This window comes from Clytia hemisphaerica, unplaced genomic scaffold, assembly GCF_902728285.1.
Source record: "Clytia hemisphaerica strain Z4C2 unplaced genomic scaffold, Clytia hemisphaerica genome assembly, whole genome shotgun sequence".
NCBI lineage: Eukaryota > Metazoa > Cnidaria > Hydrozoa > Leptothecata > Clytiidae > Clytia > Clytia hemisphaerica.
Window position 1 is genome coordinate 3,063,519 of NW_027103917.1, and position 23,529 is coordinate 3,087,047.

The 23,529-nt window shown below is 35.0% G+C and overlaps 2 protein-coding genes across 2 annotated transcripts in view; one reads left to right on the forward strand and one right to left on the reverse strand.

Annotated features, from left to right (window-relative positions):
- Nucleotides 1-23,529, reverse strand: part of LOC136809494 (prolyl 3-hydroxylase OGFOD1-like) — a 629,446-nt gene that overhangs the window by 94,384 nt on the left and 511,533 nt on the right. The window lies entirely within an intron of this gene.
- LOC136809498 (ubiquitin-like-conjugating enzyme ATG10) overlaps nucleotides 1,939-23,529 on the forward strand; it is a 35,090-nt gene continuing 13,499 nt past the window's right edge. The window contains exons 1-6 of the mRNA XM_067066037.1: nucleotides 1,939-2,061; nucleotides 2,444-2,572; nucleotides 3,569-3,698; nucleotides 4,567-4,661; nucleotides 10,252-10,337; nucleotides 11,968-12,101. Of these exons, the coding sequence (XP_066922138.1) occupies nucleotides 1,957-2,061; nucleotides 2,444-2,572; nucleotides 3,569-3,698; nucleotides 4,567-4,661; nucleotides 10,252-10,337; nucleotides 11,968-12,091 (669 nt within the window). The 5' untranslated portion in view covers nucleotides 1,939-1,956 and the 3' untranslated portion in view covers nucleotides 12,092-12,101. The remainder of the gene's footprint in view (nucleotides 2,062-2,443; nucleotides 2,573-3,568; nucleotides 3,699-4,566; nucleotides 4,662-10,251; nucleotides 10,338-11,967; nucleotides 12,102-23,529) is intronic.

Sequence of the window (23,529 nt, forward strand, 5' to 3'; positions counted from 1 at the left end):
TGACTGGGTCCGATTTTTGAGAAAAAAATTTTTCCGGCCAAAAATGTCGGAAATATGCCGGAAATCACCATTTTTCTGAATTTTCATTAGACTTTTTCCTTATAATTGGTTGTTTTTTCATTCAAAAATATTATTAATAGCAATGCCATCCATCAAGCATGATTCAATTTTCAATAAAATTGATTTTTGAAGCCGGAACTATTAAAAAATCGCCAGAACAACCTATATTCGCCGGAAAGACAGTATTTCTTGAATTTCTCGAGCTGTACATTATGTTTTTTTATGAAATTTTGCAGACTGATGCAAAATGACAATACCTAAAATGTGACGGAGCCCGATTTTTTAAAAACATTTTTTTCCGGCCGAAAATGCCGGAAATATGTCGGAAAAACCGTTTTTTTGACATTTTCTCGAAATTTCATCTTTAGTTTTTCTGATTTTTTGCAGAAAGATGCGTATTCGCAATGCTCAAAATATGACAGAGTTCGATTTTTTGAGAAAATTTTTTTCCGGCCGAAAATGCTGGAAATATCCTGGAAATCGCCGTTTTTGCAGATTTTCATTGGGCTTTTTCCTAACATTTCTTTGTTTTTTCTCTTAAAAAAAACATCATTGATAGCAATTCCCACCATCAATCATGATTCGATTGTCAATAAAACTGATTTCTGCAACCGGAACTTTCTATCTTTTTTCCCTTCTCCCCTTCCCTTCAATGATGAAATTTAACGGGTTTTTTTTTCGCTAAAAATTATATTTTCTAACGGATTGTTTCCGTTTTTCTCCTTATTGGCTATCTAACTTTCATCATCAGGTAGGTTGAAAAACGAATCTTTATCTATAAGAATCACTATATATAGATCAATATTATTATTTTTCTAAAAGAAGAAAATGTCACGGTAGAGCGCCATGGTTTGAGTTTTCTAGAAACCTTCTTTATTAAGCTGTGCGTTTTTCTGATAGTGTATTGTTTTTATAAAGAAAAGCGTTTGATAACTTTTTTACTTTTTTTTTCAGTAGTCTTTTTCAATAGTGTTGATAGTTTCTCCCAATAGATATGCTTTCATTATATTATTTTTATTTTGTCCAGTTATGTCTTATGTGTTTCATTGTTTCAATGTTCATTGATTAGTTTTGGTAACCAGGTAGGTCCATCAAAGTATTTTAAAAATGTATAAATAAATCATGAGGACAGACAAATTTTCTCTCGCCCTTTTTGGCGCTACAGAACTTTTCTACAAGCTAAGTGGAAAGCCCGGGGGTACTAGGGTTGCAAGCTGACCGGGGGGTGACGCCCAACTTTCGAACTTTGGACCCTTACCAGGACTAAAAAGGAGAAAACAAAGGAAAACTTTGGGAATCTTACGACCCTTAGCGGGACAAATTTGACCAATTTTAACAAAATTTCGATCTTTCAGGGTGTAAAAAGTTGAAATTTTCCCAATTTTCTAACCCTTAGTGGGAATGGAATTTGATTTTCTGATTTTTCCGACCCTTAGCTGAACTTTGAAAGTCCAAAAAAGGTACGCTTAAGGGCGGCACATACCCTACCCTCCATTTGTCTAAGTACCCTCCCCCCGGGTGGAAAGCAAGGCAGACTTACCTGGCAAAGAAATCAACTCTTCTTTTAGAACAAATTTCTACTTGATTCTTTATTCTAGAAGCAAAGCAGACATACTGCACGGGGTCAGTCTAGCTTGCTTCCCGCTGAGCCTTAAAATTCCCAAATGAAGGGTAGAAAAAATTGTATGTCGTCGTGATTTATCTATGAATAGGCCATTTCACAGTTGCAAAGCGTAATGGGTAACCAGGACCACTGCGCGCTAATAACGACTTACTATTGGTCAGTCCTGATTACCCATGATCCATTTCGACTGTGAAATGGCCTATAGTTAACCTCGGAACTGAAATATAAGATATTCTTTTTACACGACTAGAATATTGTAAACAAAGAGCAAAATGGACATTGCATTTCTAACTAGAGAAGTATTCAACCAGTGTTGTCTTAACATTCAAAGGGCTGGTGAATCGATCGGCGATTTTTGGTTCTGGAATGAATTTAAGGTAAGAAATTACAATCTATTAAATTTATCTTCAAAATTTTTGCTGGAAAATATGAAAAAAGTTGTCCGACTATTTTTGTTTATAGGAAGGTGTCATGTTTAAGTTACTTTGCTTCAGTTGATATCTTTTGAATTTCTGCCTCAATATCTTTACCTTACGATACACATTTCTTTACAAGAACATCCAAAATTTCTTAAAATGTTCTTATTTTCAACATTTTATGACTATTTTTGTCAATTTTTCTAAAAAATCGAGTGCTTTGTAGTCCTGCTCAAAGCCTTAAAATGTTCTTAACTTGTTCTTGATATTTAGGCTATCAAAGCCTTATGTTCTTGTAGAGTTTTTTCTCATAAAAAAGATTCTATCGTGCTTCTTTTTGTAGCATGATAAAGAGCAAAGATTCCTTCACAAAGTTTCCACAATCCCTTGGCAAATAACTCCAAACAAAGCTGAAGAGAGATCACATGGCTTGGAAGATGAGCTTTTTGAAGACAATGAAACTCATGATTTAGTAAGAGCTCATAATTTAAAGTTTACCGAATTCAATACTGGGACGAGTCATTATAAAGGGAAACCTTAAAGACATGGATGCCCTCCAACTGTAGTTTAAACTCTTAAGATGTCTGTTAAAGTCTTTTTACTTTGCTTTTCATTTTTCCAACCGATGCTTCAAATCTAATAAACCAAAATATTATTTGCTCAGTGGTATATAATATGTCAAGAATAAAACTTTTGTTGAAAAGTTGCAAGTAAAGCAAAGCTTAAAGCGAATGGACTTTAGGAAGGATTGATAGATATATTTTAGTTCATCATTTGACTCTCGCTGTCTATTTTCTTGTATCTATCCGAAAACGGTTTGTTTAGCTACAATTATGGACAAAATATTTGAGACAAAGGAAATTTCCCAGCGAAATTTTAAACACCACAAATGATTTTTAAGCGCCTTAAACTACAGTTGGAGTTTTAACATGAGACTTAAGACTTACGACCAAAGGATCTCAGGATTTAAAAGCTCAAATTTGCTCGAATAAGGCTTGGAGTTATAGCATATAGAAGCCATCAAACCCCTCTAAAATCGAAATATTCAATGAAAGAAAGTGGAAGTGCTAAAATAGCAATTCTCGCCCGAAATTTAATTCTGAAAAACGTTAAAATAATATTATTCCGACCATGATTGTAGAACTATATTATTTGTAAGTAAGTAAGTAAGTAAGTTTGCGACCGCAGTTGAGGGCGACCCGTAGGCTCTCTTTTTGTATAGCTGTCTCCCCGAAGGTAGGGGAGGGCGCCACTCCTTTCCCTGGATTTCTCCACTTATTACCCTTGATCCGTCTCTTTAATTGCTGAGCATCAAGCAGAGAGGCATCAAGTACCATTTTGAGAATCTTTGGTATGACCCAGTTGGGGATCGAACCCACAACTTTGTGAACCGTAGCTGGGTGCTCTACCTTCATGCTATATTATTTGCAATGGAATATAATTATAAGATTATTCTTCCCTTCCATAGGAATGTGAAGTAGTTGTTCCTTTGGCAATTCAAAAAGAAGAGAAGAATACATTTATCAAAATGGAGCATCATGTTGTTTATTCGGACAGCTATTCAGTCCCAGTATTATATTTCAATGGAAGTTATCAAGGTACGCGTTGTTTTTTTAAATAAGATCAAACTATATAAAAACTTACGGCATTGATGGCCAAAATAAATAGGCTTTGCTAACTCTAAAAGAACCAATTTCTTAGAAAAATAGACAAAAATTACTCACAAAATGGTGAAAATAAGAACATGTTAAGAACATTTTAAGGCATAACAATAATACATTGTTTGTTTTTCTTTTTCTAACTTATTCTTTGTCCGTTAATAATTCAATTTCAGCGAAATTTGCTAAAATAGAGATTTTTTTTCGATTTTCTGTAAGAACCATTTTCGAAACTATGGTTTCCGTTGACTGACTAGCTGTAATATAAAACACATATATTTCAAAAGCTAGAGTCATTATATCGCACTGTTTATCTACATAATTTTTACACAACATCTTATGGAAAGAATAATTACAACCCTGTACTATTGACCCGGTAGGACGAAAAAATTGTACCCGGTGGGAGAAATACCTTAAATTTCATCCCTTTTGCGAAACTGGCTGATTTTTTATCATTAATTGCAAATTACGTATCTTTGATCTCCATTTCTTAAAGGCTGCGTTTTACATAAATGTTCCCGTTTCATATCAGACACATATTTTATATCAGGCTGGTGTCTTCTATTGTTATATCGTGCTGATATAAACAAAAAAATGCTTTCTCCTCTCTCTGACCAATCTTTCTCCGCATTCGTGTAAATTCAATGTGAAAAAGCTTGTGAATTAAAATTGACGAGTCAGCAAAAGATATCACTCTTTCTTATTTAAGAACAAAACCTTTAATTTTATCACTACTTTCCAGAAAATTCTCACCGACCAGGATCACTGAGTCAGGAAGTAAAATTATTTCTTTAATTTTTACTCTTAGATGGACGTCCAATCACATTGCAAGAAGTTTGGAACTCAATACCTGAACACTACCAGCATGCCATGCGTGATAAATGGTCCTTCATAACACAACAGGTAAATTTTATAACTTTTATTTTACACCCGAGGGGGGCGGGGTACTTAGGCAAAAATAGGCGCTGGGTATGTGCGGACGATAAGGGTTGGTTTTCTTCACTTTTCAAAGTCTCTGTAAGCGTCGGAAAATTCACAATTTTTAGGAAATCTTTTGGTTTCGAGAGAAAAAAAATGTAAAAAAATCTCTCTAAGGGTAGGATTTTTTTCTAAAATAGAAGAAAATTTTTCAAAAAAGTCTCTAAGGGTCACCTTTTCGGCAAAAGTCAGTCTCGCTAAGGGTCGGTTTTCGGAGGTACCGTCCTCCTCATCTGCCAACCCTAGTACCCCCCCCGGGTTTTCCATAATCCCTGATCTCAACTTTGTCTGGATTGATTGAAAATCCCATTTAAATAAAATGCTTCTTCAATGAACTTTATATACATATTCCTGGACAAAGCTATATCAGCCATCTTTGATGGGAGTTATTTTAAAGTGGTGACTGCAAAGAAGCCATTGCAATGTTAAAAATTAATGTCAAACGGCGATACATTATTCAGCATCATTACAAAGTATTCCAGGAAAAGTAGATCTAACGTTCTAGATACATTTACACCTCCATTGAGTAGTGCTTTCAAAAAAACTCCGATCAAAGATTCAGCCTGGTCAGGATTGAGAAACTTTGTCCATGGTATATAAAGGTCAGTGTGCATGTTGCTTTCACAACAACTATATCCGCCATGTTGCTTTCATTTATCGGAAATTGAGTCAGTGTTATTATCTATTTTAAAAATCTTGTAACACACTTTTTGAAAAGATAATGAAAATTGAATCAATCGATACAATATCAAAATTTGATTCGAAAATTGTGTTCGATAACAGAATTGAAACTAAATCAAATATTACAATAAAAGTTTGATAGATTCATTGGACGGAGGACATCAATCAAAAGTTCAAGAATTCAATACTGATTTTTCGGTTCGATTAGATTCGATTGCACTCGATTTGGTTATAGATTTGATTCGATTGTCGGTTCAGTTTGATTTGACAACGTAGTAGCGTTCTGTTATGCAAACGTCATAATTATTACTTTTCAAATTTTGTCCGAGTTGAGTTTTAACACAAAGAATGATGGGATTGAAACTCGGACAAATAGAGAAAATGATGTCTATTTTTCGATGCATCATTCAAGTGGTAACTGGAGGTAGTTTATCTTTGTTCTTCTTTTCGTCAGATGATATTTTCTTCTTCTTGTCGAGATTGACTGCTGATAATGTTTTTGATGGCAATAAAGGTGGTAGCTCGACTCTTTTGTTAGCTGAAAGAAAATATACACATATCGTAACAAACAGCGTTAGAAATTTTTACGTCGACTGATTTCCGTGTCAGTGAGAGGCTATTTGTCTAAAAATGCTGAATGATTCATCAAAATTTCAAGTTATTTTGCTGTATGTTCACATCGTAACAGTGTTAAAAGTTCTTCCGTTATAGTCGGATTTCCGTGTTGGTGAAATATATATAAAGCGGTTCTTCCGTTTAAAAATGCTGAAGATTCACCGCAAAATTTCAAGAATATGTGCTTTTTTTTTTGCTGTTTAAAATCTGTTTTCCGTCTCAAACCTAAGACATTGCTTTGACCACAGTGTTGGAAGAAGCTCTGGCTGAAAATTTTTATATGAAATACTCTTAAGTTTTTAGATTTCTTCACCCGAGGGCTTTGAATGGGTTTAACTCATCTTAATATAAAGTTTGGACTAACTTAAAAAATGAATTATTGGTGAAATATGGACCCATGTTAATGAGGTCGGATTTTCCATTCAGGAGATACCTTTTTAAGAAAGCTGATTTTTCAGGAGTTTTGGTAATGGAACTAAAAATTGACCAAAATACCAGTGAGTCCCTAATACAAATGAACGAAAAATATCCTAATATATCTAAATTTAAGACGAAGATCCAGTGCAATTGTTGATCTATTATAAAAAACCTCCTCAATTGGGGAGTTTTCTCCCTTTCTTGTAAAATCTTACATACCTCTTTTGATTCGCTCTTGATAATTTTGCTCGGACTTTTTCAACACTTCTAACCGATGTATATCTCTTTCATGCCATTTACCTTAAAGAATAATATTAAAGCATATAAGGTTGACTCAATATTTTATGTTATACTTCCTACCTTATTTTTATAAGCTTGAGAATGGTGATACCACCGAAATATATTTCTTGACTGTTTTTAGATTTTAAACTTTGAAAAATGAAATTATAACACTTCAAATTAGCTGGCAGCGTTTTTTAAAACCTCGATAACTTTTTATAGAAATTGAATTAAGTAGCGATTTTGTGCTCGTTGGAAAGATTATCGGGAATGGAATATGATTTTGATATAAAGATTGATGAGATATCGAAAATAAAGAATAAAAATGAAAATGAAAATAATCAACTTGTATATTTATGCTATGAATTTCACACACGGGAAACTTCAATCCATGAATTTATATTCAATCTTAGCTCAACTAAAATGTGAAAAAACTTTTGAAAAATATTCTTGCAATCGAACTAAAGCCCATTAATCAAAGCCATCGTTGGGCTGGCTGGCTGGGGCTGGCTGTTGTTCTTGAAAAAAGAAAGAAACCGTGTTAATTTTTCGTGTAAACATGTAATTGCTCAAACCCAGGCCCTCTTTTACTTAATCCTTTTTGTCTAAAATTGCTTGTTTCCATACCACTAGGTTGTACAACTAACAACAAACGCACTTTTGAGGTTTGTTCATTCTAACCCTTTTCAGGATTGAGGCTAGATGTAAAAAGATCCTCACCTAACCAATCCTGCTGTCAAAAGTGATTTGTGTCTACATCAAAAGACTGTATTCCATGATCAACAAACGTACTTTTGGAGCTTGTTTATTCTAACCCTTTTCAGGATTCAGGCTAAACGTTAAATAGTTCTTACCTAACCAATCTTTTTGTTATAATCCATGATCAACAAACACACTTTTGGAGTTTGTTTATTCTGACCCTTTTCTGCATCCAGGCTAGACGTTAAATGGTTCTTACCTAACCAATCCTTCTGTCTAAAGTGATTTGTGTCTACATCACTAGACTGTATGCCATGATCAACAAACGTACTTTTAGGGTTTACTTTATATCCTGACCCTTTTCTGCATCCAGGCTAGACGTTAAATGGTTCTTACCTAACCAATCCTTCTGTCTAAAGTGATTTGTGTCCACACCACTAGGCTGTATTCCATGGTCAACAAACCTACTTTTGGGGTTTGCTTATTTTGATCCTAACCAGGATTCAGGCTAGATGTAAAAGGATCCTCACCTAACCAATCCTTCTGTCTAAAGTGATTTGTGTCCACACCACTAGACTGTATTCCATGATCAACAAACGTACTTTTGGAGCTTGTTCTCCAGGGAAGATCGACGGATGGGAATAAATTAGATCGGAGGAATTGCGATAACTCGTTGTACATCACTGCTGTGTCTTCTGTTTCTGTCATTATTTGTGTGTGTATACACGGTTCGATTTCTTAGGAAAATGGACAAAAATACTCAAAAAAGGGCGGAAATAAGAACATGTTAAGAACATTTTTTGGCTTAAAACACAAAAACTTTATAAGAACATCCCAAGGATTTGAAAATTTTAGATGTTTTTATAAGAAAAAGCTTGTAGTTTAGCGTGATGTTTATGAGATTCTATTTGCAATTAGTTCTCTTGCAGAAAAATTTACACAAATTAAAATTATAAAACGCAATGCATTTTTAAGACTAGAAAGACGAAAGAAAAACCACTCCAGCCTCGTCTAAGTAAGGCCATGGTAGACTCTATGAAGACCTGCGTTTTCATTTATATTAGCATAAGCTTTCTAACATTACAGGAAAGCCCGGGGTAGGAAAAATTGTCTCTAGCAGTTGAATTCGGCTGCTAAACTAATATGATAAATACAATGTGGTAAAAATTACATTTTCGCGTACTCAACCCGACCTCCCGCCCCCAAGTCTTTCAAAAAACGTTTAATTTTATGAATTAAGTTCATGAAGAGACTTTGTACAAAATCATACCAATTCAAAAAGAAATTAAATTCCATGCTATAGGATTTTGTTTTTTACAAGTTTTTTTTTTAGTTCTTTGGTACGATAAACGACTTGTTGATTTTATTCACTATAGCAACCCTTATTGAAATAAAATATATCACTAAATTGAAAAATGATAACGTCCTAGGCTTTGTAAACAGATACTTTCTTACGCGCTTCTTTTATAAGAATCTACTCAATGTTCACGATGCAATCCATGATATTCACCATTGAAATGTCTTCGACATCACACCATAGCTGATTGGTTGTAAGTGACGTAAAATCAGACATTGCGTCACCTTCAACCAATCAGCTGTTGACTCCGTGATGTATTGTTAGAAGACATTACAAGGTGGCATATTCACGATGAAATTGGTCAAAAAACAAAGATTTTACTAAAGAATAGAACCATCATAGAATTCAGTAACTAAACCTATGTTTAAAGGATTTTTATTTTTAAATTCCCAATTATCCACAGCAATAATCATTAAATCAAATTTGCTTAATGTCTGTATTAAGTCTTAAGTATTCATTTTAGATAGAATTTTGATCCTCGCCTAAGAATACCTTATAAGAGTATTTTTGGATGATTTTCTCCTAAAAGAATATCCTAGATTAAATGGAGAAACACCATTCTTATAAAAAGCTTGTACTCTAACCTTTCAAATCTTTATTCAGTCGTGTACTGTACATTTTATTTTCAAATAACAAAGTTTAAAGAGTTCGAACTCATCAAATTTCAGAAATTGTGTACAGTTTTAACAATTTTTTTGACCCTGAGGCAAATGGAAAAACGAAAGGTTTCCAATAACATGCCAAAGTATTGGCTTTCTTACGACGCTTAAGCCAGCCCTGTCTCATTGGCACATTCGGTCGATAGATAGATAGATATCAGCCCTCCGAAGGATTAGGAATCGCGGCGATGACAGACACAACGACTTGACAGATGTGAGCTGACAAGCACTGGCGTATACCATGACACTCGAACGGACTGGGAGAGCGATGTTCACGCGAGGCCGAACCTTATGAGTGCTACGGGACGTCACAATGTCTGTCTCATCTACCCACATTCTTGTATTAGAGTAATGGTACCCAATTCCCTCACATGGCATGGGTTGACCCGGGCGAAGGCATATTCACTAGCCAAATGAATCGTAGAGACACGGTGGGTATCGAAATCGGGCCTCCCAGACAGGAGTTAAGGATAATAACCACTATACCACTACGCCGAACTTTTCGGATTTTTTTCAAAATTTTCGCTCGTGTGGCGAAGTTGTAATTTCTTTTATCTGGCATCTTTTCTTTCATCTCTATCTTCATGTACTGAGCAAGCGAAAATTTTATGAACTCGCTACCAATTCATGATATGCACCATTGCAATGTCTTCCACGGACCCAACAGCTGATTGGTTGAAAGTGACGTATTGACTGATTTTACGTCAATCACAACCAATCAGCTATTGGGTCGGAATAAATAAAACCTTAAAGCTAGAACCTCGAATCTTTTCAGAAATTCTTTTTCCTTTTTCATTTTCTTGCTTAGGAACATCCGTATCTTCAAAGACCGTTCTTTCAAGTCCACCCATGCCACACGGAAACTATGCTGAAAACATTACTTCCAGAAAAGAGGTAAGTCTTGCGGCCCCCGCTTGAAATCGACCGTAGAGGATGGCACCCTGGCATTAAGCCGCTGGTACCAACTAACGGATTCGTGCTCATATTATATGCTAACTGTGGTTTTGTAGAGATCTGCGATTAAAAGTACATTGACATTGCTACGAGTCACGATGGTCTTTCCTTTTAATGAGGTCTCCCAGTCACATTTCAAATCACGCCATCATGCAAAGAAAATTTCCAAATCACGTTATCGCGAATTAAATTTTCTTTCTATCACGATCACGTTAATCACGTACTTTAAAATCTTAAATCACGAAATCACGAACTTGAAAAAACGCTAATCACATGGGGAACCTCTTTAATTGCTAAATAAAATATAGAGTGGCATTCTAAGTCTTTCTGGTTGTTGGCAAAAGCCTGCTAAGATTGAGTTTAAAGCCCCGCGGGGCTAGAGAAGAATCTTAAACCTTTCTCAAGCAAGAAAAAGCCTTAAGATTTGAATGACGAATGACGGATTAAACCTAGCCCTTTCTTTTTTTTTTCAAGCGACGTATATTTTTCTAGTAATGGGTTTTACTTCTAATCTGGTGTTTGCCTCACGAGTTCTGGATGGGAAATAAGTGGCTTCAAATCCTTTTCTATCCAAGAGTTTCAAATCTAGCCTCCTCGGGACTTTGAACACAATATGCCATAGACCTTGAATAAACATCTAACCCTTAGCGCCGTAGCCCTGAGCACAACATTCAAAATATTCTTCTTTTATCTTGCAATAAAACTTTCCAAGTCTGATTCAATAAGAAAAAAAATTCAGAGACTTTTAATCATTCCAAGTAAAACTAGTTACATTTCCCAATTTCTTCTTTTTTTTAATGATAAAAATGAGAAAGTAGAGGAGGGCTTCCTGCTGAGACCGGTCTGATTCGATTTCCTTTATTATTTTTTCCTTTCTCAACATTTTTGACTTGGAAAGTAAATCGTTCTTGATTCCGTTGGATTCTTCATGCTCTCGTTCGTTCATTCGTTCATTCATTCATTCGTTCGTTCGTTCGTTCGTTCGTTCGTTCGTTCGTTCGTTCGTTCGTTCGTTCGTTCGTTCGTTCGTTCGTTCGTTCGTTCGTTCGTTCGTTCGTTCGTTCGTTCATTCGCTCATTCCCTCCTTCGAACAACCCCTCGATTGTTTGTTTGTTCGTTCATCTATTCATTTACTCCCATCCTTGATTGATTGATTGATTGATTGATTGATTGATTGATTGATTGATTGATTGATTGATTGATTGATGGATTGATTGATTGATTGATTGATGATTGATTGATTGATTGATTGATTGATTGATTGATTGATTCATTGCTTTGATTGCTTTGATTGATTGATTGATTGATTGATTGATTGATTGATTGATTGATTGATTGATTGATTGATTGATTGATTGATTGATTGATTGATTGATTGATTGATTGATTTCTACGTATTCATGATATGCAGCATTTCAATTTGTTCGACACTAATCACTTGCTGATTTGTTGCAAATGACGCATTGACTGATTTTACGTCACTTGCAACCAATCAGCTGTTGGGCCCGTGATGTCATGTTTTTAGAAGTCAATGCAATGGTGCATATCATGAATATTCCTTTCTTTCCAGCAAATGCGAGAACACCTTACTAATATGGTTGTCAGCAATCGCGCCCATTGTCCACCTGAAATTATCAATGCAGTACTTCACAAATAAACCAGCTCCACAGGAACCCTGCGATACCAATGGTTGAAGTCAATGAGGTATAACATAGTTTTTGCATTATAATTTTTACTCTTCCGGAAAATTGTATATTAACTATCTATCCGCAAACACGTGTTTCGTCCTTCCTAGGACTCGTCAGTGCGGCTCGGTAAGCGAGCATAGGCTGTTGTTGTTGTTGTCACAAGAGTGCTTAAAACACCGAGTGTTGAGCTCTGGGGGGGGGGTCTTGCAGTTACTCCTTGACACTATGTGGAGTAACTGCAATTTTGGACATTTTCTACAGACACCACCACCCTTGCAATTATTCCATAGTGTACTAACTGATTTTACCCTCAAAATTGGTGTATACCACCCCCAAAAATGCCAAATTTGGCAATTTTTTTACTGAATTCCTCATTTTTGATACCATTTTACTGGGTACGTCTTATTAACGACCGTTCAAGAGTTTGACTTTTGAAAAAAATGTTTTGAATTTTTTTGCTTCCGGAATTTTTAAAAACCTAAAATTTGAAGTGAAAAATTGAAAATTGTGCTCACTTAGTACACCATATCCTACCAAAATCGACAATTTTGGGCTTGGGCAACACCCATGTTGCAGTTAGTCCACTGGTGGAGTAACTGTTTTCCCAAATTTTGGTTTATATACCACCACGGTAGTAATTGTCATAGTGTTTATATAATAACTGCATGACCCCCCCCCTGTTGAGCTTCACAATTATCAACTTTTTGACAAGTTCAGGAGATTGGATTTATTCATATGAATGTCTGAACTCGTTTTAATCGATGTTCTCACAGACACATACTTTTGACGTCATTCATCCCTGGTATACTCGAACCTATTCCCTTTTATAGGTGTTTTGACTAAGTCGTTATTTTAAAGTTGCTTGCTAAAATTGTTATATAGATTTATACCGAGTTTATGTATGTGTGTTTTTCCGCGATGGAGACGGTAAGGTTCTAATTTAACTCCTGACTGACTGACTGACTGACTGACTGACTGACTGACTGACTGACTGACTGACTGACTGACTGACTGACTGACTGACTGACTGACTGACTGACTGACTGACTGACTGACTGACTGACTGACTGACTGACTGAGGACGACAGTAAATCAGCCCTTTTACCGTTCTTGATTTTGTGGGTCGTTTCAGTCACTTTACTGTCCTCAAAAGTGCAAATACATAAACTCGCTATATGTTATTCAGCTTCATTAGTGAACTTCGTTTCCTTTCATTTTTATTTTATTTATAAGAACAAACTATATAAGAACATGAGGCTTCGATGGTGAAAACATTCAGCACAAATTTTTTTTTGTGGACCCAAAAATACCCATCTTTCTAGGAAAATGGACAAAAATACTCACAAAATGGTGAAAATAAGATCATGTTAAGAGAACATTTTTAGGTTTAAAACTCAAAAAGTCAAGAACATCCGAAGGCTTAAACATTTTTGGATGTTCTTAACCCTTTGAGTGCCAGGGTCCTTTTTTCTAAGTTTTTTTTAAAAAATCTCTAGTTCAAACTTTAAGGGCTTATATCTCCTGATCTAGAAGGAATTAGAAGCTCGTATATAGCTCGTTGGATAGCTTAGAGTCTCTTCTTTCTTTTGGGCGCCTTCGGCGCCGCCCGATTTAGGAAGGGCGTGGTGGGCGGCAGCCAAGGGGGGGGGGTAGGTTAGGGAATTAAAGCAGTCAGGCCCGCTGCGCGGACCTGACTGAACTGATGAAAAGGTGCCCAGTGGTAAAATTTCAAATCAATTCACTAGAAGACAGAATAAAGTAAAACAGGGCCAAATTTGGAGGTTCTTGGATCACTTGTTGACCAAAAATAGTCAAAAAACGGTCAGAATCTCAAAAAAGTGAATTTTTGTCAATTTTTTGCATTTTTTTGACTTTTTTGCTTAAAATTTCGCTGGAAAGACTCACTTTTGAATTTTTTTTTGCTTGACCATAAAGGACAATCTAATTCCTACGAGTTCGACCAAAAATAACGATTTCTAACTCAAACTGGGCATTACAGGAGGGCTTCGCCCTCCTATATAGCCCATGTCGTATATATACGACATCGGCACTTAAAGGGTTAAAAAATAAAACGTGTATACCAGTTTTCTTCCAGTAGCTCATGAAGGAAAGGATGTTATAGGGTTAGACTACCAACACTGGTAGATTTATTTTTGAAGCATAGTCTACTGTCTATGGATCTTTCAAGCTAAGTGAAAAATAGCCTCAAATCTTCCCTTGGAAATATGATAGAGACATGGAGAAAACGTTCAAGTTATAGATTGGTTCGACGAGTTATGGAGGCCCAACTGAAGAATCTTCGATTGCAAATTGTTCTGACTGGTAAAACTATTTTTCAAACGAATTTTTCAAATAATGATTCAGATGATTATTTTCTCTTTTTTTTTGGGGGGGGGGTCAGGGATACCTGATTCCATCGCTTTTTTCCCGATTTCTGTCACACCGTTAAAACCAGAACTAAAATGATGCTACCAAAAATGTTTTCGAAAATTCAATATTCTCGTTGTAAATTCGAATACTCAAATTCCGGTTGATTATTTGCTATATCCTGGTTTCCAGTAGTAAAAAGGCCTAATTTCCGGATTGAAATTCTGAATCTTCGCCTTAATGCTTGTGCTTATTTATGAATAGATAAGCTCGTATTTTCATTATGGAGGCTGCGTAATACTTACAATCTAAATGAAAGGGAAAAGTATCCTCATAAATAAAAAAATACGAAATAATTTTTAGATTTTCCCATTTTTCCGTTATTTTCATCGGGAGAAAGCTAGATACACACTTTTTTATAAGAATGGTGTTTTTCTATTTCATGATGTATTTTCTTAACTTTTTTGGGAAAATCATCCTAAAAAATTCCTACGGTATTCATAGGTTAGGATCTAGACCCAGTCTAAATCTAGCATGCAATACATTCCTCAATAAAAATAAAAAATTTCATTTTTGTGAGAGCTTTTAGCATTTTTGCAGGGGGGTAATTGGCAATTTACAGAAAAAAACTTCGAAAATTGGCATTCTTTGAGTTCAGTTTCCATATAATTTAGCATATTCTTGATTTTTTGGCCAATTTCATCATGAATATTCTTATAAAGTATATTCTTATAAAAAAAGCGTGTAGAGAGAGAGAGAGAGAGTTTTTTCTAGATTCATTTGGACACTTTTCAGTTTTACTTATAAATAGAATATCGGATCTGTCATATCATTTTTTTGTTCCCATTCCTGCTCCTTTAATTTAAAAGAGTTCTTTATTTAAAAAAACCGTTTAGGGTCGAGATGCGAAAATAAAAAAAATGTGAGGCGAGAAAAGGTGAGATATATCCTTATTTTCCCCATTTTTCAGTATTTTTATCGCCATTTTCCTAAGAAATCGGGTGTTTAGAATCCACAAACCTTTCTGAGCCTGAAATTTTTGAGAAAAAAAATGTTCTCGTTTTTAGGGCAAGGTGGGGGGGGGGTATTTTAGGTAATAAACTTTACTACTTTAAAACTGTGTGTAATTAAGTAGCTCCTGGCTTATGATTATTCTTAAGTTGTTCTTATTTTTTGAGAATTTTTAGCCTCCTTGTTCTTATAAAATTATTCTTATAAAAAGTGAACTTTATGCAATGGAAGAAAGGTTAGTATAGATTTTGACTATGGTTGTTGCCGGTCCTGTATGTATGGATTTTATTTTACTTGTTAGATAATCAGTCAAAAGACTTGAAAACGGGTTGAAACAGTATCCGGCTGCGCTGCGCAAGTTAAAAGATTTGTACCTCAAAATGCAAGGGTTATTTAGCAAAAATTTATTCTAATTCACATTCATTATAACAAAAACTTTTCAGGAGTTCGCAGTCTAGAAAAGTGTCATATCTATCCTCATTTCTTTACATGTTATTCAGTGAACTGGCAGCGAACCGGGACAAAACCTACAACCCTTGCTTGGGATTGATTTTTATGTGGGATTTTTGGGCTTACCTTGGAGGTTCTTTTATTTAACTCGTGTTCGTTCGTTCGTTCGTTCGTTCGTTCGTTCGTTCGTTCGTCTGTTACGAGCTTTCCTCGGGATTGACTCTTAGTTTTTTCTGATTTTTTGCACAATGATGAAAAATGTTAATGCCTAAAAATTGGTTTTTTTTGGACGCTGTGGGAAATTGCTTCATTGATTTCTTACATAAAGATAGAGGCAAGATTCTTTACAAAGTGGCTCAAGCAGTTTTTTACGGAAAATTTCTTTTGGCCGTAAAAATTGGTTATTCTTATTTGGGTAAAAAAATTTTAGGGAAAATTAGCATTTTTCTCAACCGCCTTGGTATTTTTTTTTTAACATGGGAAAGCCAACGTGAAACATCATGTTACGTTCTTTTTTCAAGCTTACGCATCTCTATGCTATGCTGCTATGCTGTTATCTTTTCTTTTTCGTTCGAACATTTTCATCTTAATTCAGTATGTTTCCGACTTCCTATATCAGGTAGGTCCATTCAGTTTAATTCGTAATTCTATTCTGTTGGAGAAAGAAATTTTTCGGTGATTTGCCTACTTTCTTTAGGATAGATGATGCTATGGCTCGAAAAAAGTATCCTTTTTATTTAACTTTTGGACCAAATTTAGGACCTTGTATACTATAGAATCCTTCAAAACTGAAATTCTAATTGCGTCAACGGCTCCAAGCGTGAAGTTTTAAGTAGACGTGACTGGATGTGCTTATTTTTGACAATTTTTGAGCCTAAAATGTTGTTATTCGCGTTCTTGAAATTTATTCATTTAAATATAACGGATCACCTAAAGTTATATAAACTGGTCCTCAAATCGAAACAAGCGTCCTTTAAATTCAAGGATGAGAAGTAGAAAAATTACTGCAATTACGAAAGTTTTTTAAAGGTTTTATTTTTACATAATATTAATAAGTGTTCTCGTTTCATATCAGACACATAATTTCATATCAGGACAGTGTCTGCCTAGCAATAGTTATGCTGATATAAGCTAAAAAAAGGTTTTTCTTTTCCTCTTTCTGACCAATCTTGCTCCACATCCGTGTCAATCCAATGTGGAAAAGCTTGTGAATTAAAATTGATGAGTAAGTAAACGATATCGCTCTTATTTAAAAACAAAACCTTTAAGAATGCAAATGATTTTGAGCAAATTTGGCTAATCTCTTCACTCAGGCTTGCCATCTTCCAATAAACCTGGTTCTAATGAAAAAAATGTTTAATACAAAGTTCAAATTTACAAGGGTGTGTTCTAAAAATGTATGATAAGGTTTGGAAAATTCTTCTTTGTTTTCACGCCTTTTTTTTCCTTCATCACACCTCTTTTTCCTTCTCTTTTTGATGTTTGAAATCTTTCCTTCCTGATTTCACTTTAACGTTGAAAGCTTAGGGAAACACAATGTAACGATTGCTTAAAACTTTCTTACTCTTAAGTTACAAGTAATGCCTTTTTGCGTAGGGTTCTAGTTCTCATAAGAGATAAGCCATTCTGTGAATACCACGCCGCTGCTCTAAAGGGAAATGACGTTTGCTCAGCCGATTTCCCCGTTCCCTTAATTAAGAACTAAAGTCAACAAAAAATCTGACTTTTAAAGTAGAAGTAGAGGGGGGGGCGCACGGTATTTCGGAGTTGCGGAAATCGACCCTTTTTTCTTCGGAATTTCGAAATCGGGCAAAATTCCTTCGGTATTTCGGAATGCTGAACTTGTTTCAGTATCGGAAATCCATAATTTTTGCTTCGGAATTTCAGTATTATTAAGTTTCTATCCCCCTTTTTCGGAATTCATACATGAAAAATCAATTTTGATGAAAAAATAGTCAAAACGTGGGAAAATACCCATCTTAACTTTTCCTCCTTATCAGTACACAATATCCAAAACAATAAACAAATACAATTTTATCGGAGACAATTGGATTATCTTTGTAACGCGAGTAAGAACGCGTAAATGAAAAAAGAAATACGTCAAATAATTAAATACGGTTTAAGTACACGACCTTTGCGTTGCAATGAGATGACACGTCTACTAATCTCTCCCTTTTATAGCGCATGCTCAAGAATTCGGTACTTTCGTCCGGAACCGTATAAGATATTCGATTTCTGGATTATTTTTTCAAAATATATCGGAAATCACACAAAGAAATCGGTATTGCAAGTATTTTTTTACGGAATCTTGGAAATTTTAGCAAAATTATTCGGTATTATAGCTTCTTTTCGTTTCGGAACCATCATAAGCTCTTAACCTGTGAAGTTGGTTAGTAGATAATTTTTATGAAAATCCTGAAAATCGTGTTTTTTTACAGTATTCTGCACATGTTTGATAATAAGAACATTCAAAAGTTTAAAAGCCTTCGAATGCTCGTAACGTTTTAAGCCTAAGAATGTTCTTAAAATGTTCTTAATTTCACCATTTTGTGAGTATTTATGAGAGATTTCCTTAGAAATTTGGTGTTCTAGAGTCCCCATAATACCTTTAAATGTTCTTAGCTTGTTTTTAGCATTTTGCCAATCGAAGCCTTATGTTCTTATATAGTCTGTTCTTAAACAAAACATATGTTTTACAACTCCCCTGGTTTTGTGGTTGGTGCGGTTGTCTACTTTGCGGTCCTTTTTTCACTTTCACTTTCAAAGAATAAGTGACGTCATCATTGTTTCTTAACAACGAACAAAGTTTTCTTTTTCAAACACGGCTTTTTTGTAACCTCTTTTTACACGTTATTTTATAAGAACAAACTATATAAGAACATAGAGCTTCGATGGCCATAAATTATCAAGAACGAATTAAGAACATTTTAAGGCTTTGGGGACACTAAACACCCGATTTCTAAGGAAAATGGACAAAAATACTCAAAAAATGAGGAAAATAAGAACATGTTAAGAACATTTTTAGGCTTAAAACTCTAAAAGTTAAGACCATCCCAAGGCTTCAAAAATTTTGGATGTTCTTATAAAAAGACGTGTACATCGTCACACTGTTAGTGTTAGTCAAAAACAGAACATGAAAAAAGAGGGATGAAAAAAAAATTTCTGTTTCAAGAAAATTTCATTCTTCTTCCTTCTATTTCCCATTCCGTTTGAATTTCTATTTTCACACATATGATGAAAAATTGATGGAGATTTTTTTTTTTTTGACAAAATGTGTGTGGGTCTTTTGTATGTTGTTCTTGGATTTTTATTTTGTTTCATATAAATGTACGATTGCAGTTTACTGTCTTTGAGATCTGTATGTAATATGGTAGTCTTGAATACTGGTCGACTCAATGTTAGAAAAAGTTCCGTCGTTGGTAAAATTCCACTACCATTACTCTGGGTAGTTAAAAATAGCTTCAGAAAGTTTGGCAGTTATGTAAGTAAACACAAGATTTTCCGTACCTTGGGAATTTTCTGGGTGGAAAATGGGATTTTAGTCCAGAATGTGGAAACTTACCCCCCCCCCCAAATGACCGCAGAGTATAGCAAGGGAAACTGAAGGACATTAACAACAGCCAATTCGATTGACTTCAAAATTTGCCATACTCACCAACTTTGCTAAATCCACAATTTCAATGTCAAAAGATCATAGCTTCATGGCAAATTTGTACACCTCTACGCCAACATTTTGATTTCTGTTTTGTGATGCTTCGTCAGGAGTTTTCTGTCGGCGTTTGTAGAGCACAAAGTGCTTATACATGCAGGCGATTTTTTTAACCAATCAAATTGCCGATCGGCATTGTTTTGCTTTAGCATTGGAAAGTCTTCTATTTTTCAAAATCTTTGCCAAAAGTGGCAAAATTGGAGCGAAAAGAACACAGGTCTCTTGGGAACAGTGCTTTGTATGGATGTAAGTTCCAAAAATGCCAAGAATGCCAGATTCACCACATCTTTTTTATTTAGCATTTATGGTGCTCAAATTTTGCCACATTTGCCAAGTTTTTATCAATCGAATGCAAAATAATTGGCAATCAGGGCAAAAATGGCATATTTTGAAGTCAATCGAATTGGCTGTAACAGTTATCGCTGTAAAACACTTCTTTTTTCCGAAATGTATGATATAGTATACAAAGCGTTTTATTGTCATATAAGACAGCTATATAAGAAGTGCAGTAGTCTGAATTTTTGCTAAAGTTTGCAAGTTTATATGTTCTCTCTAACAATACACGATGGTATACGCAAGTCGGCATTACGTTATATTTCGTTAGAGAAACACTTGGAAACCTAGAATTACGCGGGTTTTTTCTTGGGAATGTCCGCTAGAAAAAGAAACAGGTAACTTATATCAAGAATATCACAAAACATAGAACAAAAACAATGTTTCTTTTATCGACCACTTAAATTTCTTATCATTTATTCTCATCTTCAAAGGGAACTTCTTCTTTTAAAGATATATTCGTTTCATTTTCGAAAACACTGAGTTGGAGAGAGGAACTTGTTCAACGTTATTTGAACTTTCATAAGCTACAATTACTATCGAAACACAGGCCTCGGAAGGCTGGGGAGGTTGGGGAGACTTCAGCTTCCCCATTTTTGAGCTATTGAGATTTTTTCCTCGACTTAATAGCGAATTTTGTCTCATTTTGAGCCTTCAGCCTCCCCACTTTTACGGTTGTTCCGCCGGGTCTGAAACATATTGAACTTTCTGGGTGTTTTGTAGTCTGGAGTAGCTTATCATACGTGTAATACAGTAATAGATATGGGTGTTATGTGATAATACGATAATTGTTATACGTGGTAATATCAGTTTATATAAATAATGTGTCCCTCCCATTCTCGTCTAGCAAGCTAGATTAACTGTATTTAATTTTTAAAATGGTAACTTTTAAAAAATACGTTCCTAAATGGGTATTACTTTTTCTACGGGACCCAAAATGTCTATTGGTTAGTTTTGTCTTTTTCCTATTACCCTGGGGAGTGGTTTAATTCCGAAATATTGGAATCAGTCCTTTTATGCTGTGTGGTAGAAGTTTTTATGTGTTCTTTAGGGTACAATACTCTCCGATTGAACTCCTCCGTTGATGTGTTTTTTTGTTCTATTATCTTCAATTGTCATCTACAGATAAGAATTGTTTTACATTACTTGTTTTGTAATTTTTTCATATCTTGAACTAACTAAAAGCACTCTAAAACCGTTGTTTTGACCAATTATTTTTTATCTTGAAAATATTCCTTATGAATTGATATGTGTTTCTTCTGTTTTGATATCAGTACCGGGTGCACCAAAAAAAAGTATACAACTTTGTCGAGATATTGTGAGCTTCAGGATTTAAATTTCTCGTTCATTCTGTTTTTATTATATAGAGGATGCTCTAACTTAAATTTTGAGCTATCATACATTAAGTTTGAAAAAGTAGTTCGAAAGTTATTTCCAAAAAACTGACTTTTTTTTCATGTCGAAATATCAAAAAATCATTAAAAACAGCAATCACGCTATAAATAAGACAAAATGACAAAAACACAACTTCATTGTTTTTGGACCTACCTAAGGTAGTCCTTTAAATTAACCCTTGTCCGTTCGTTCGTTCGTTCGTTCGTTCGTCCGTTCGTTCGTTCGTCTGTTGCCAGCTTTTCTCGGGATTGGCTCATTAGTTTTTTCTAATTTTTTGCACAATGATGCAAAATGGCAATGCCCAAAATGTGACGGAGCCCGATTTTCGAAAAAAAAATTTTTCCGGCCGAAAATGGCGGTAATATGCCGGAAAAACTGGTTTTTCGGCATTTTCTCGAGATTTCATCATTAGTTTTTTCTGATTTTTTGCTCAAAGATGCGTATTAACAATGCCCAAAACATGGCCTAGACCGATTTTTGAGAAAAAATTTTTTCCGGCCGAAAATGCCGAAAATATGCCGGAAATCGCCGTTTTTCTGGATTTTCATTGGACTTACCCATATAATTGGTTGTTTTTTCATTCAAAAAGATTATTAATAGCAATGCCCACCATCAAGCATGTTTCAATTTTCAATTAAAATTGATTTTTGAAGCCGGAACTTTCTAAAAAAAATCGCCCTCGCGGCGGAACAGCCGATTTTCGCCGGAAAAAACGGTATTTCTTAATTTCTTGAGCTGGTACTTTATATTTTTTCATGAAATTTTGCACACTGATGCAAAATGTCAATACCTAAATTGTGACGGAGCCCGATTTTCGAAAAAAATTCATTCCGGCCGAAAATGCCGGAAATATGCCGGAAAAAACTTTTTGGCATTTTCTCGAGATTTTATCATTAGTTTTTTCTGATTTTTTGCTCAAAGATGCGTATTAACAATGCTCAAAACATGGCCGAGTCCGATTTTTAAGAAAAAATTTTTTCCGGCGGAAAATGCCTGAAATATGCCGGAAATCGCCGTTTTCCTAGATTTTCATTGGACTTTTCCCATATAATTGGTTTGTTTTTCATTCAAAAAGATTATTAATAGCAATGCCCACCATCAAGCATGTTTCAATTTTCAATAAAATTGATTTTTTGAAGCCGGAACTTTTCTAAAAATCGCCGGAACAGCCGATTTTTCGCCGGAAAAACGGTTTTCTTGATTCTTGAGCTTGCTGTACTTATATTTTTTGAAATTTTTGCACACTGATGCAAAATGTCAATACCTAAATTGTGGGACGGAGCCCGATTTTCGAAAAAAATTTATTTCCGGCCGAAAAAAATGCCGGAAATATGCCGGAAAACTGTTTTTTGGCATTTCTCGAGATTTTATCATTAGTTTTTTTCTGATTTTTTGCTCAAAGATGCGTATTAACAATGCTCAAAACATGGCCGAGTCCGATTTTTAAGAAAAAATTTTTTCCGGCGGAAAATGCCTGAAATATGCCGGAAATCGCCGTTTTCCTAGATTTTCATTGGACTTTTCCATATAATTGGTTGTTTTTTCATTCAAAAAGATTATTAATAGCAATGCCCACCATCAAGCATGTTTCAATTTTCAATAAAATTGATTTTTGAAGCCGGAACTTTCTAAAAATCGCCGGAACAGCCGATTTTCGCCGGAAAAACGGTATTTCTTGAATTTCTTGAGCTGTACTTTATATTTTTTCATGAAATTTTGCACACTGATGCAAATGTCAATACCTAAATTGTGGACGGAGCCCGATTTTCGAAAAATTTATTTCCGGCGAAAATGCCCGGAAATATGCCGGAAAAACTGGTTTTTTGGCATTTTCTCGAGATTTTATCATTAGTTTTTTCTGATTTTTTGCTCAAAGATGCGTATTACAATGCTCAAAACACCTGGCCGAGTCCGATTTTTAAGAAAAAATTTTCCGGCGGCGGAAAATGCCTGAAATATGCCGGAAATCGCGCGTTTTCCTAGATTTCATTGGACTTTTCCATATAATTGGTTGTTTTTTCATTCAAAAAGATTATTAATAGCAATGCCCACCATCAAGCATGTTTCAATTTTCAATAAAATTGATTTTTGAAGCCTGAACTTTCTAAAAATCGCCGGAACAGCCGATTTTCGCCGGAAAAACGGTATTTCTTGAATTTCTTGAGCTGTACTTTATATT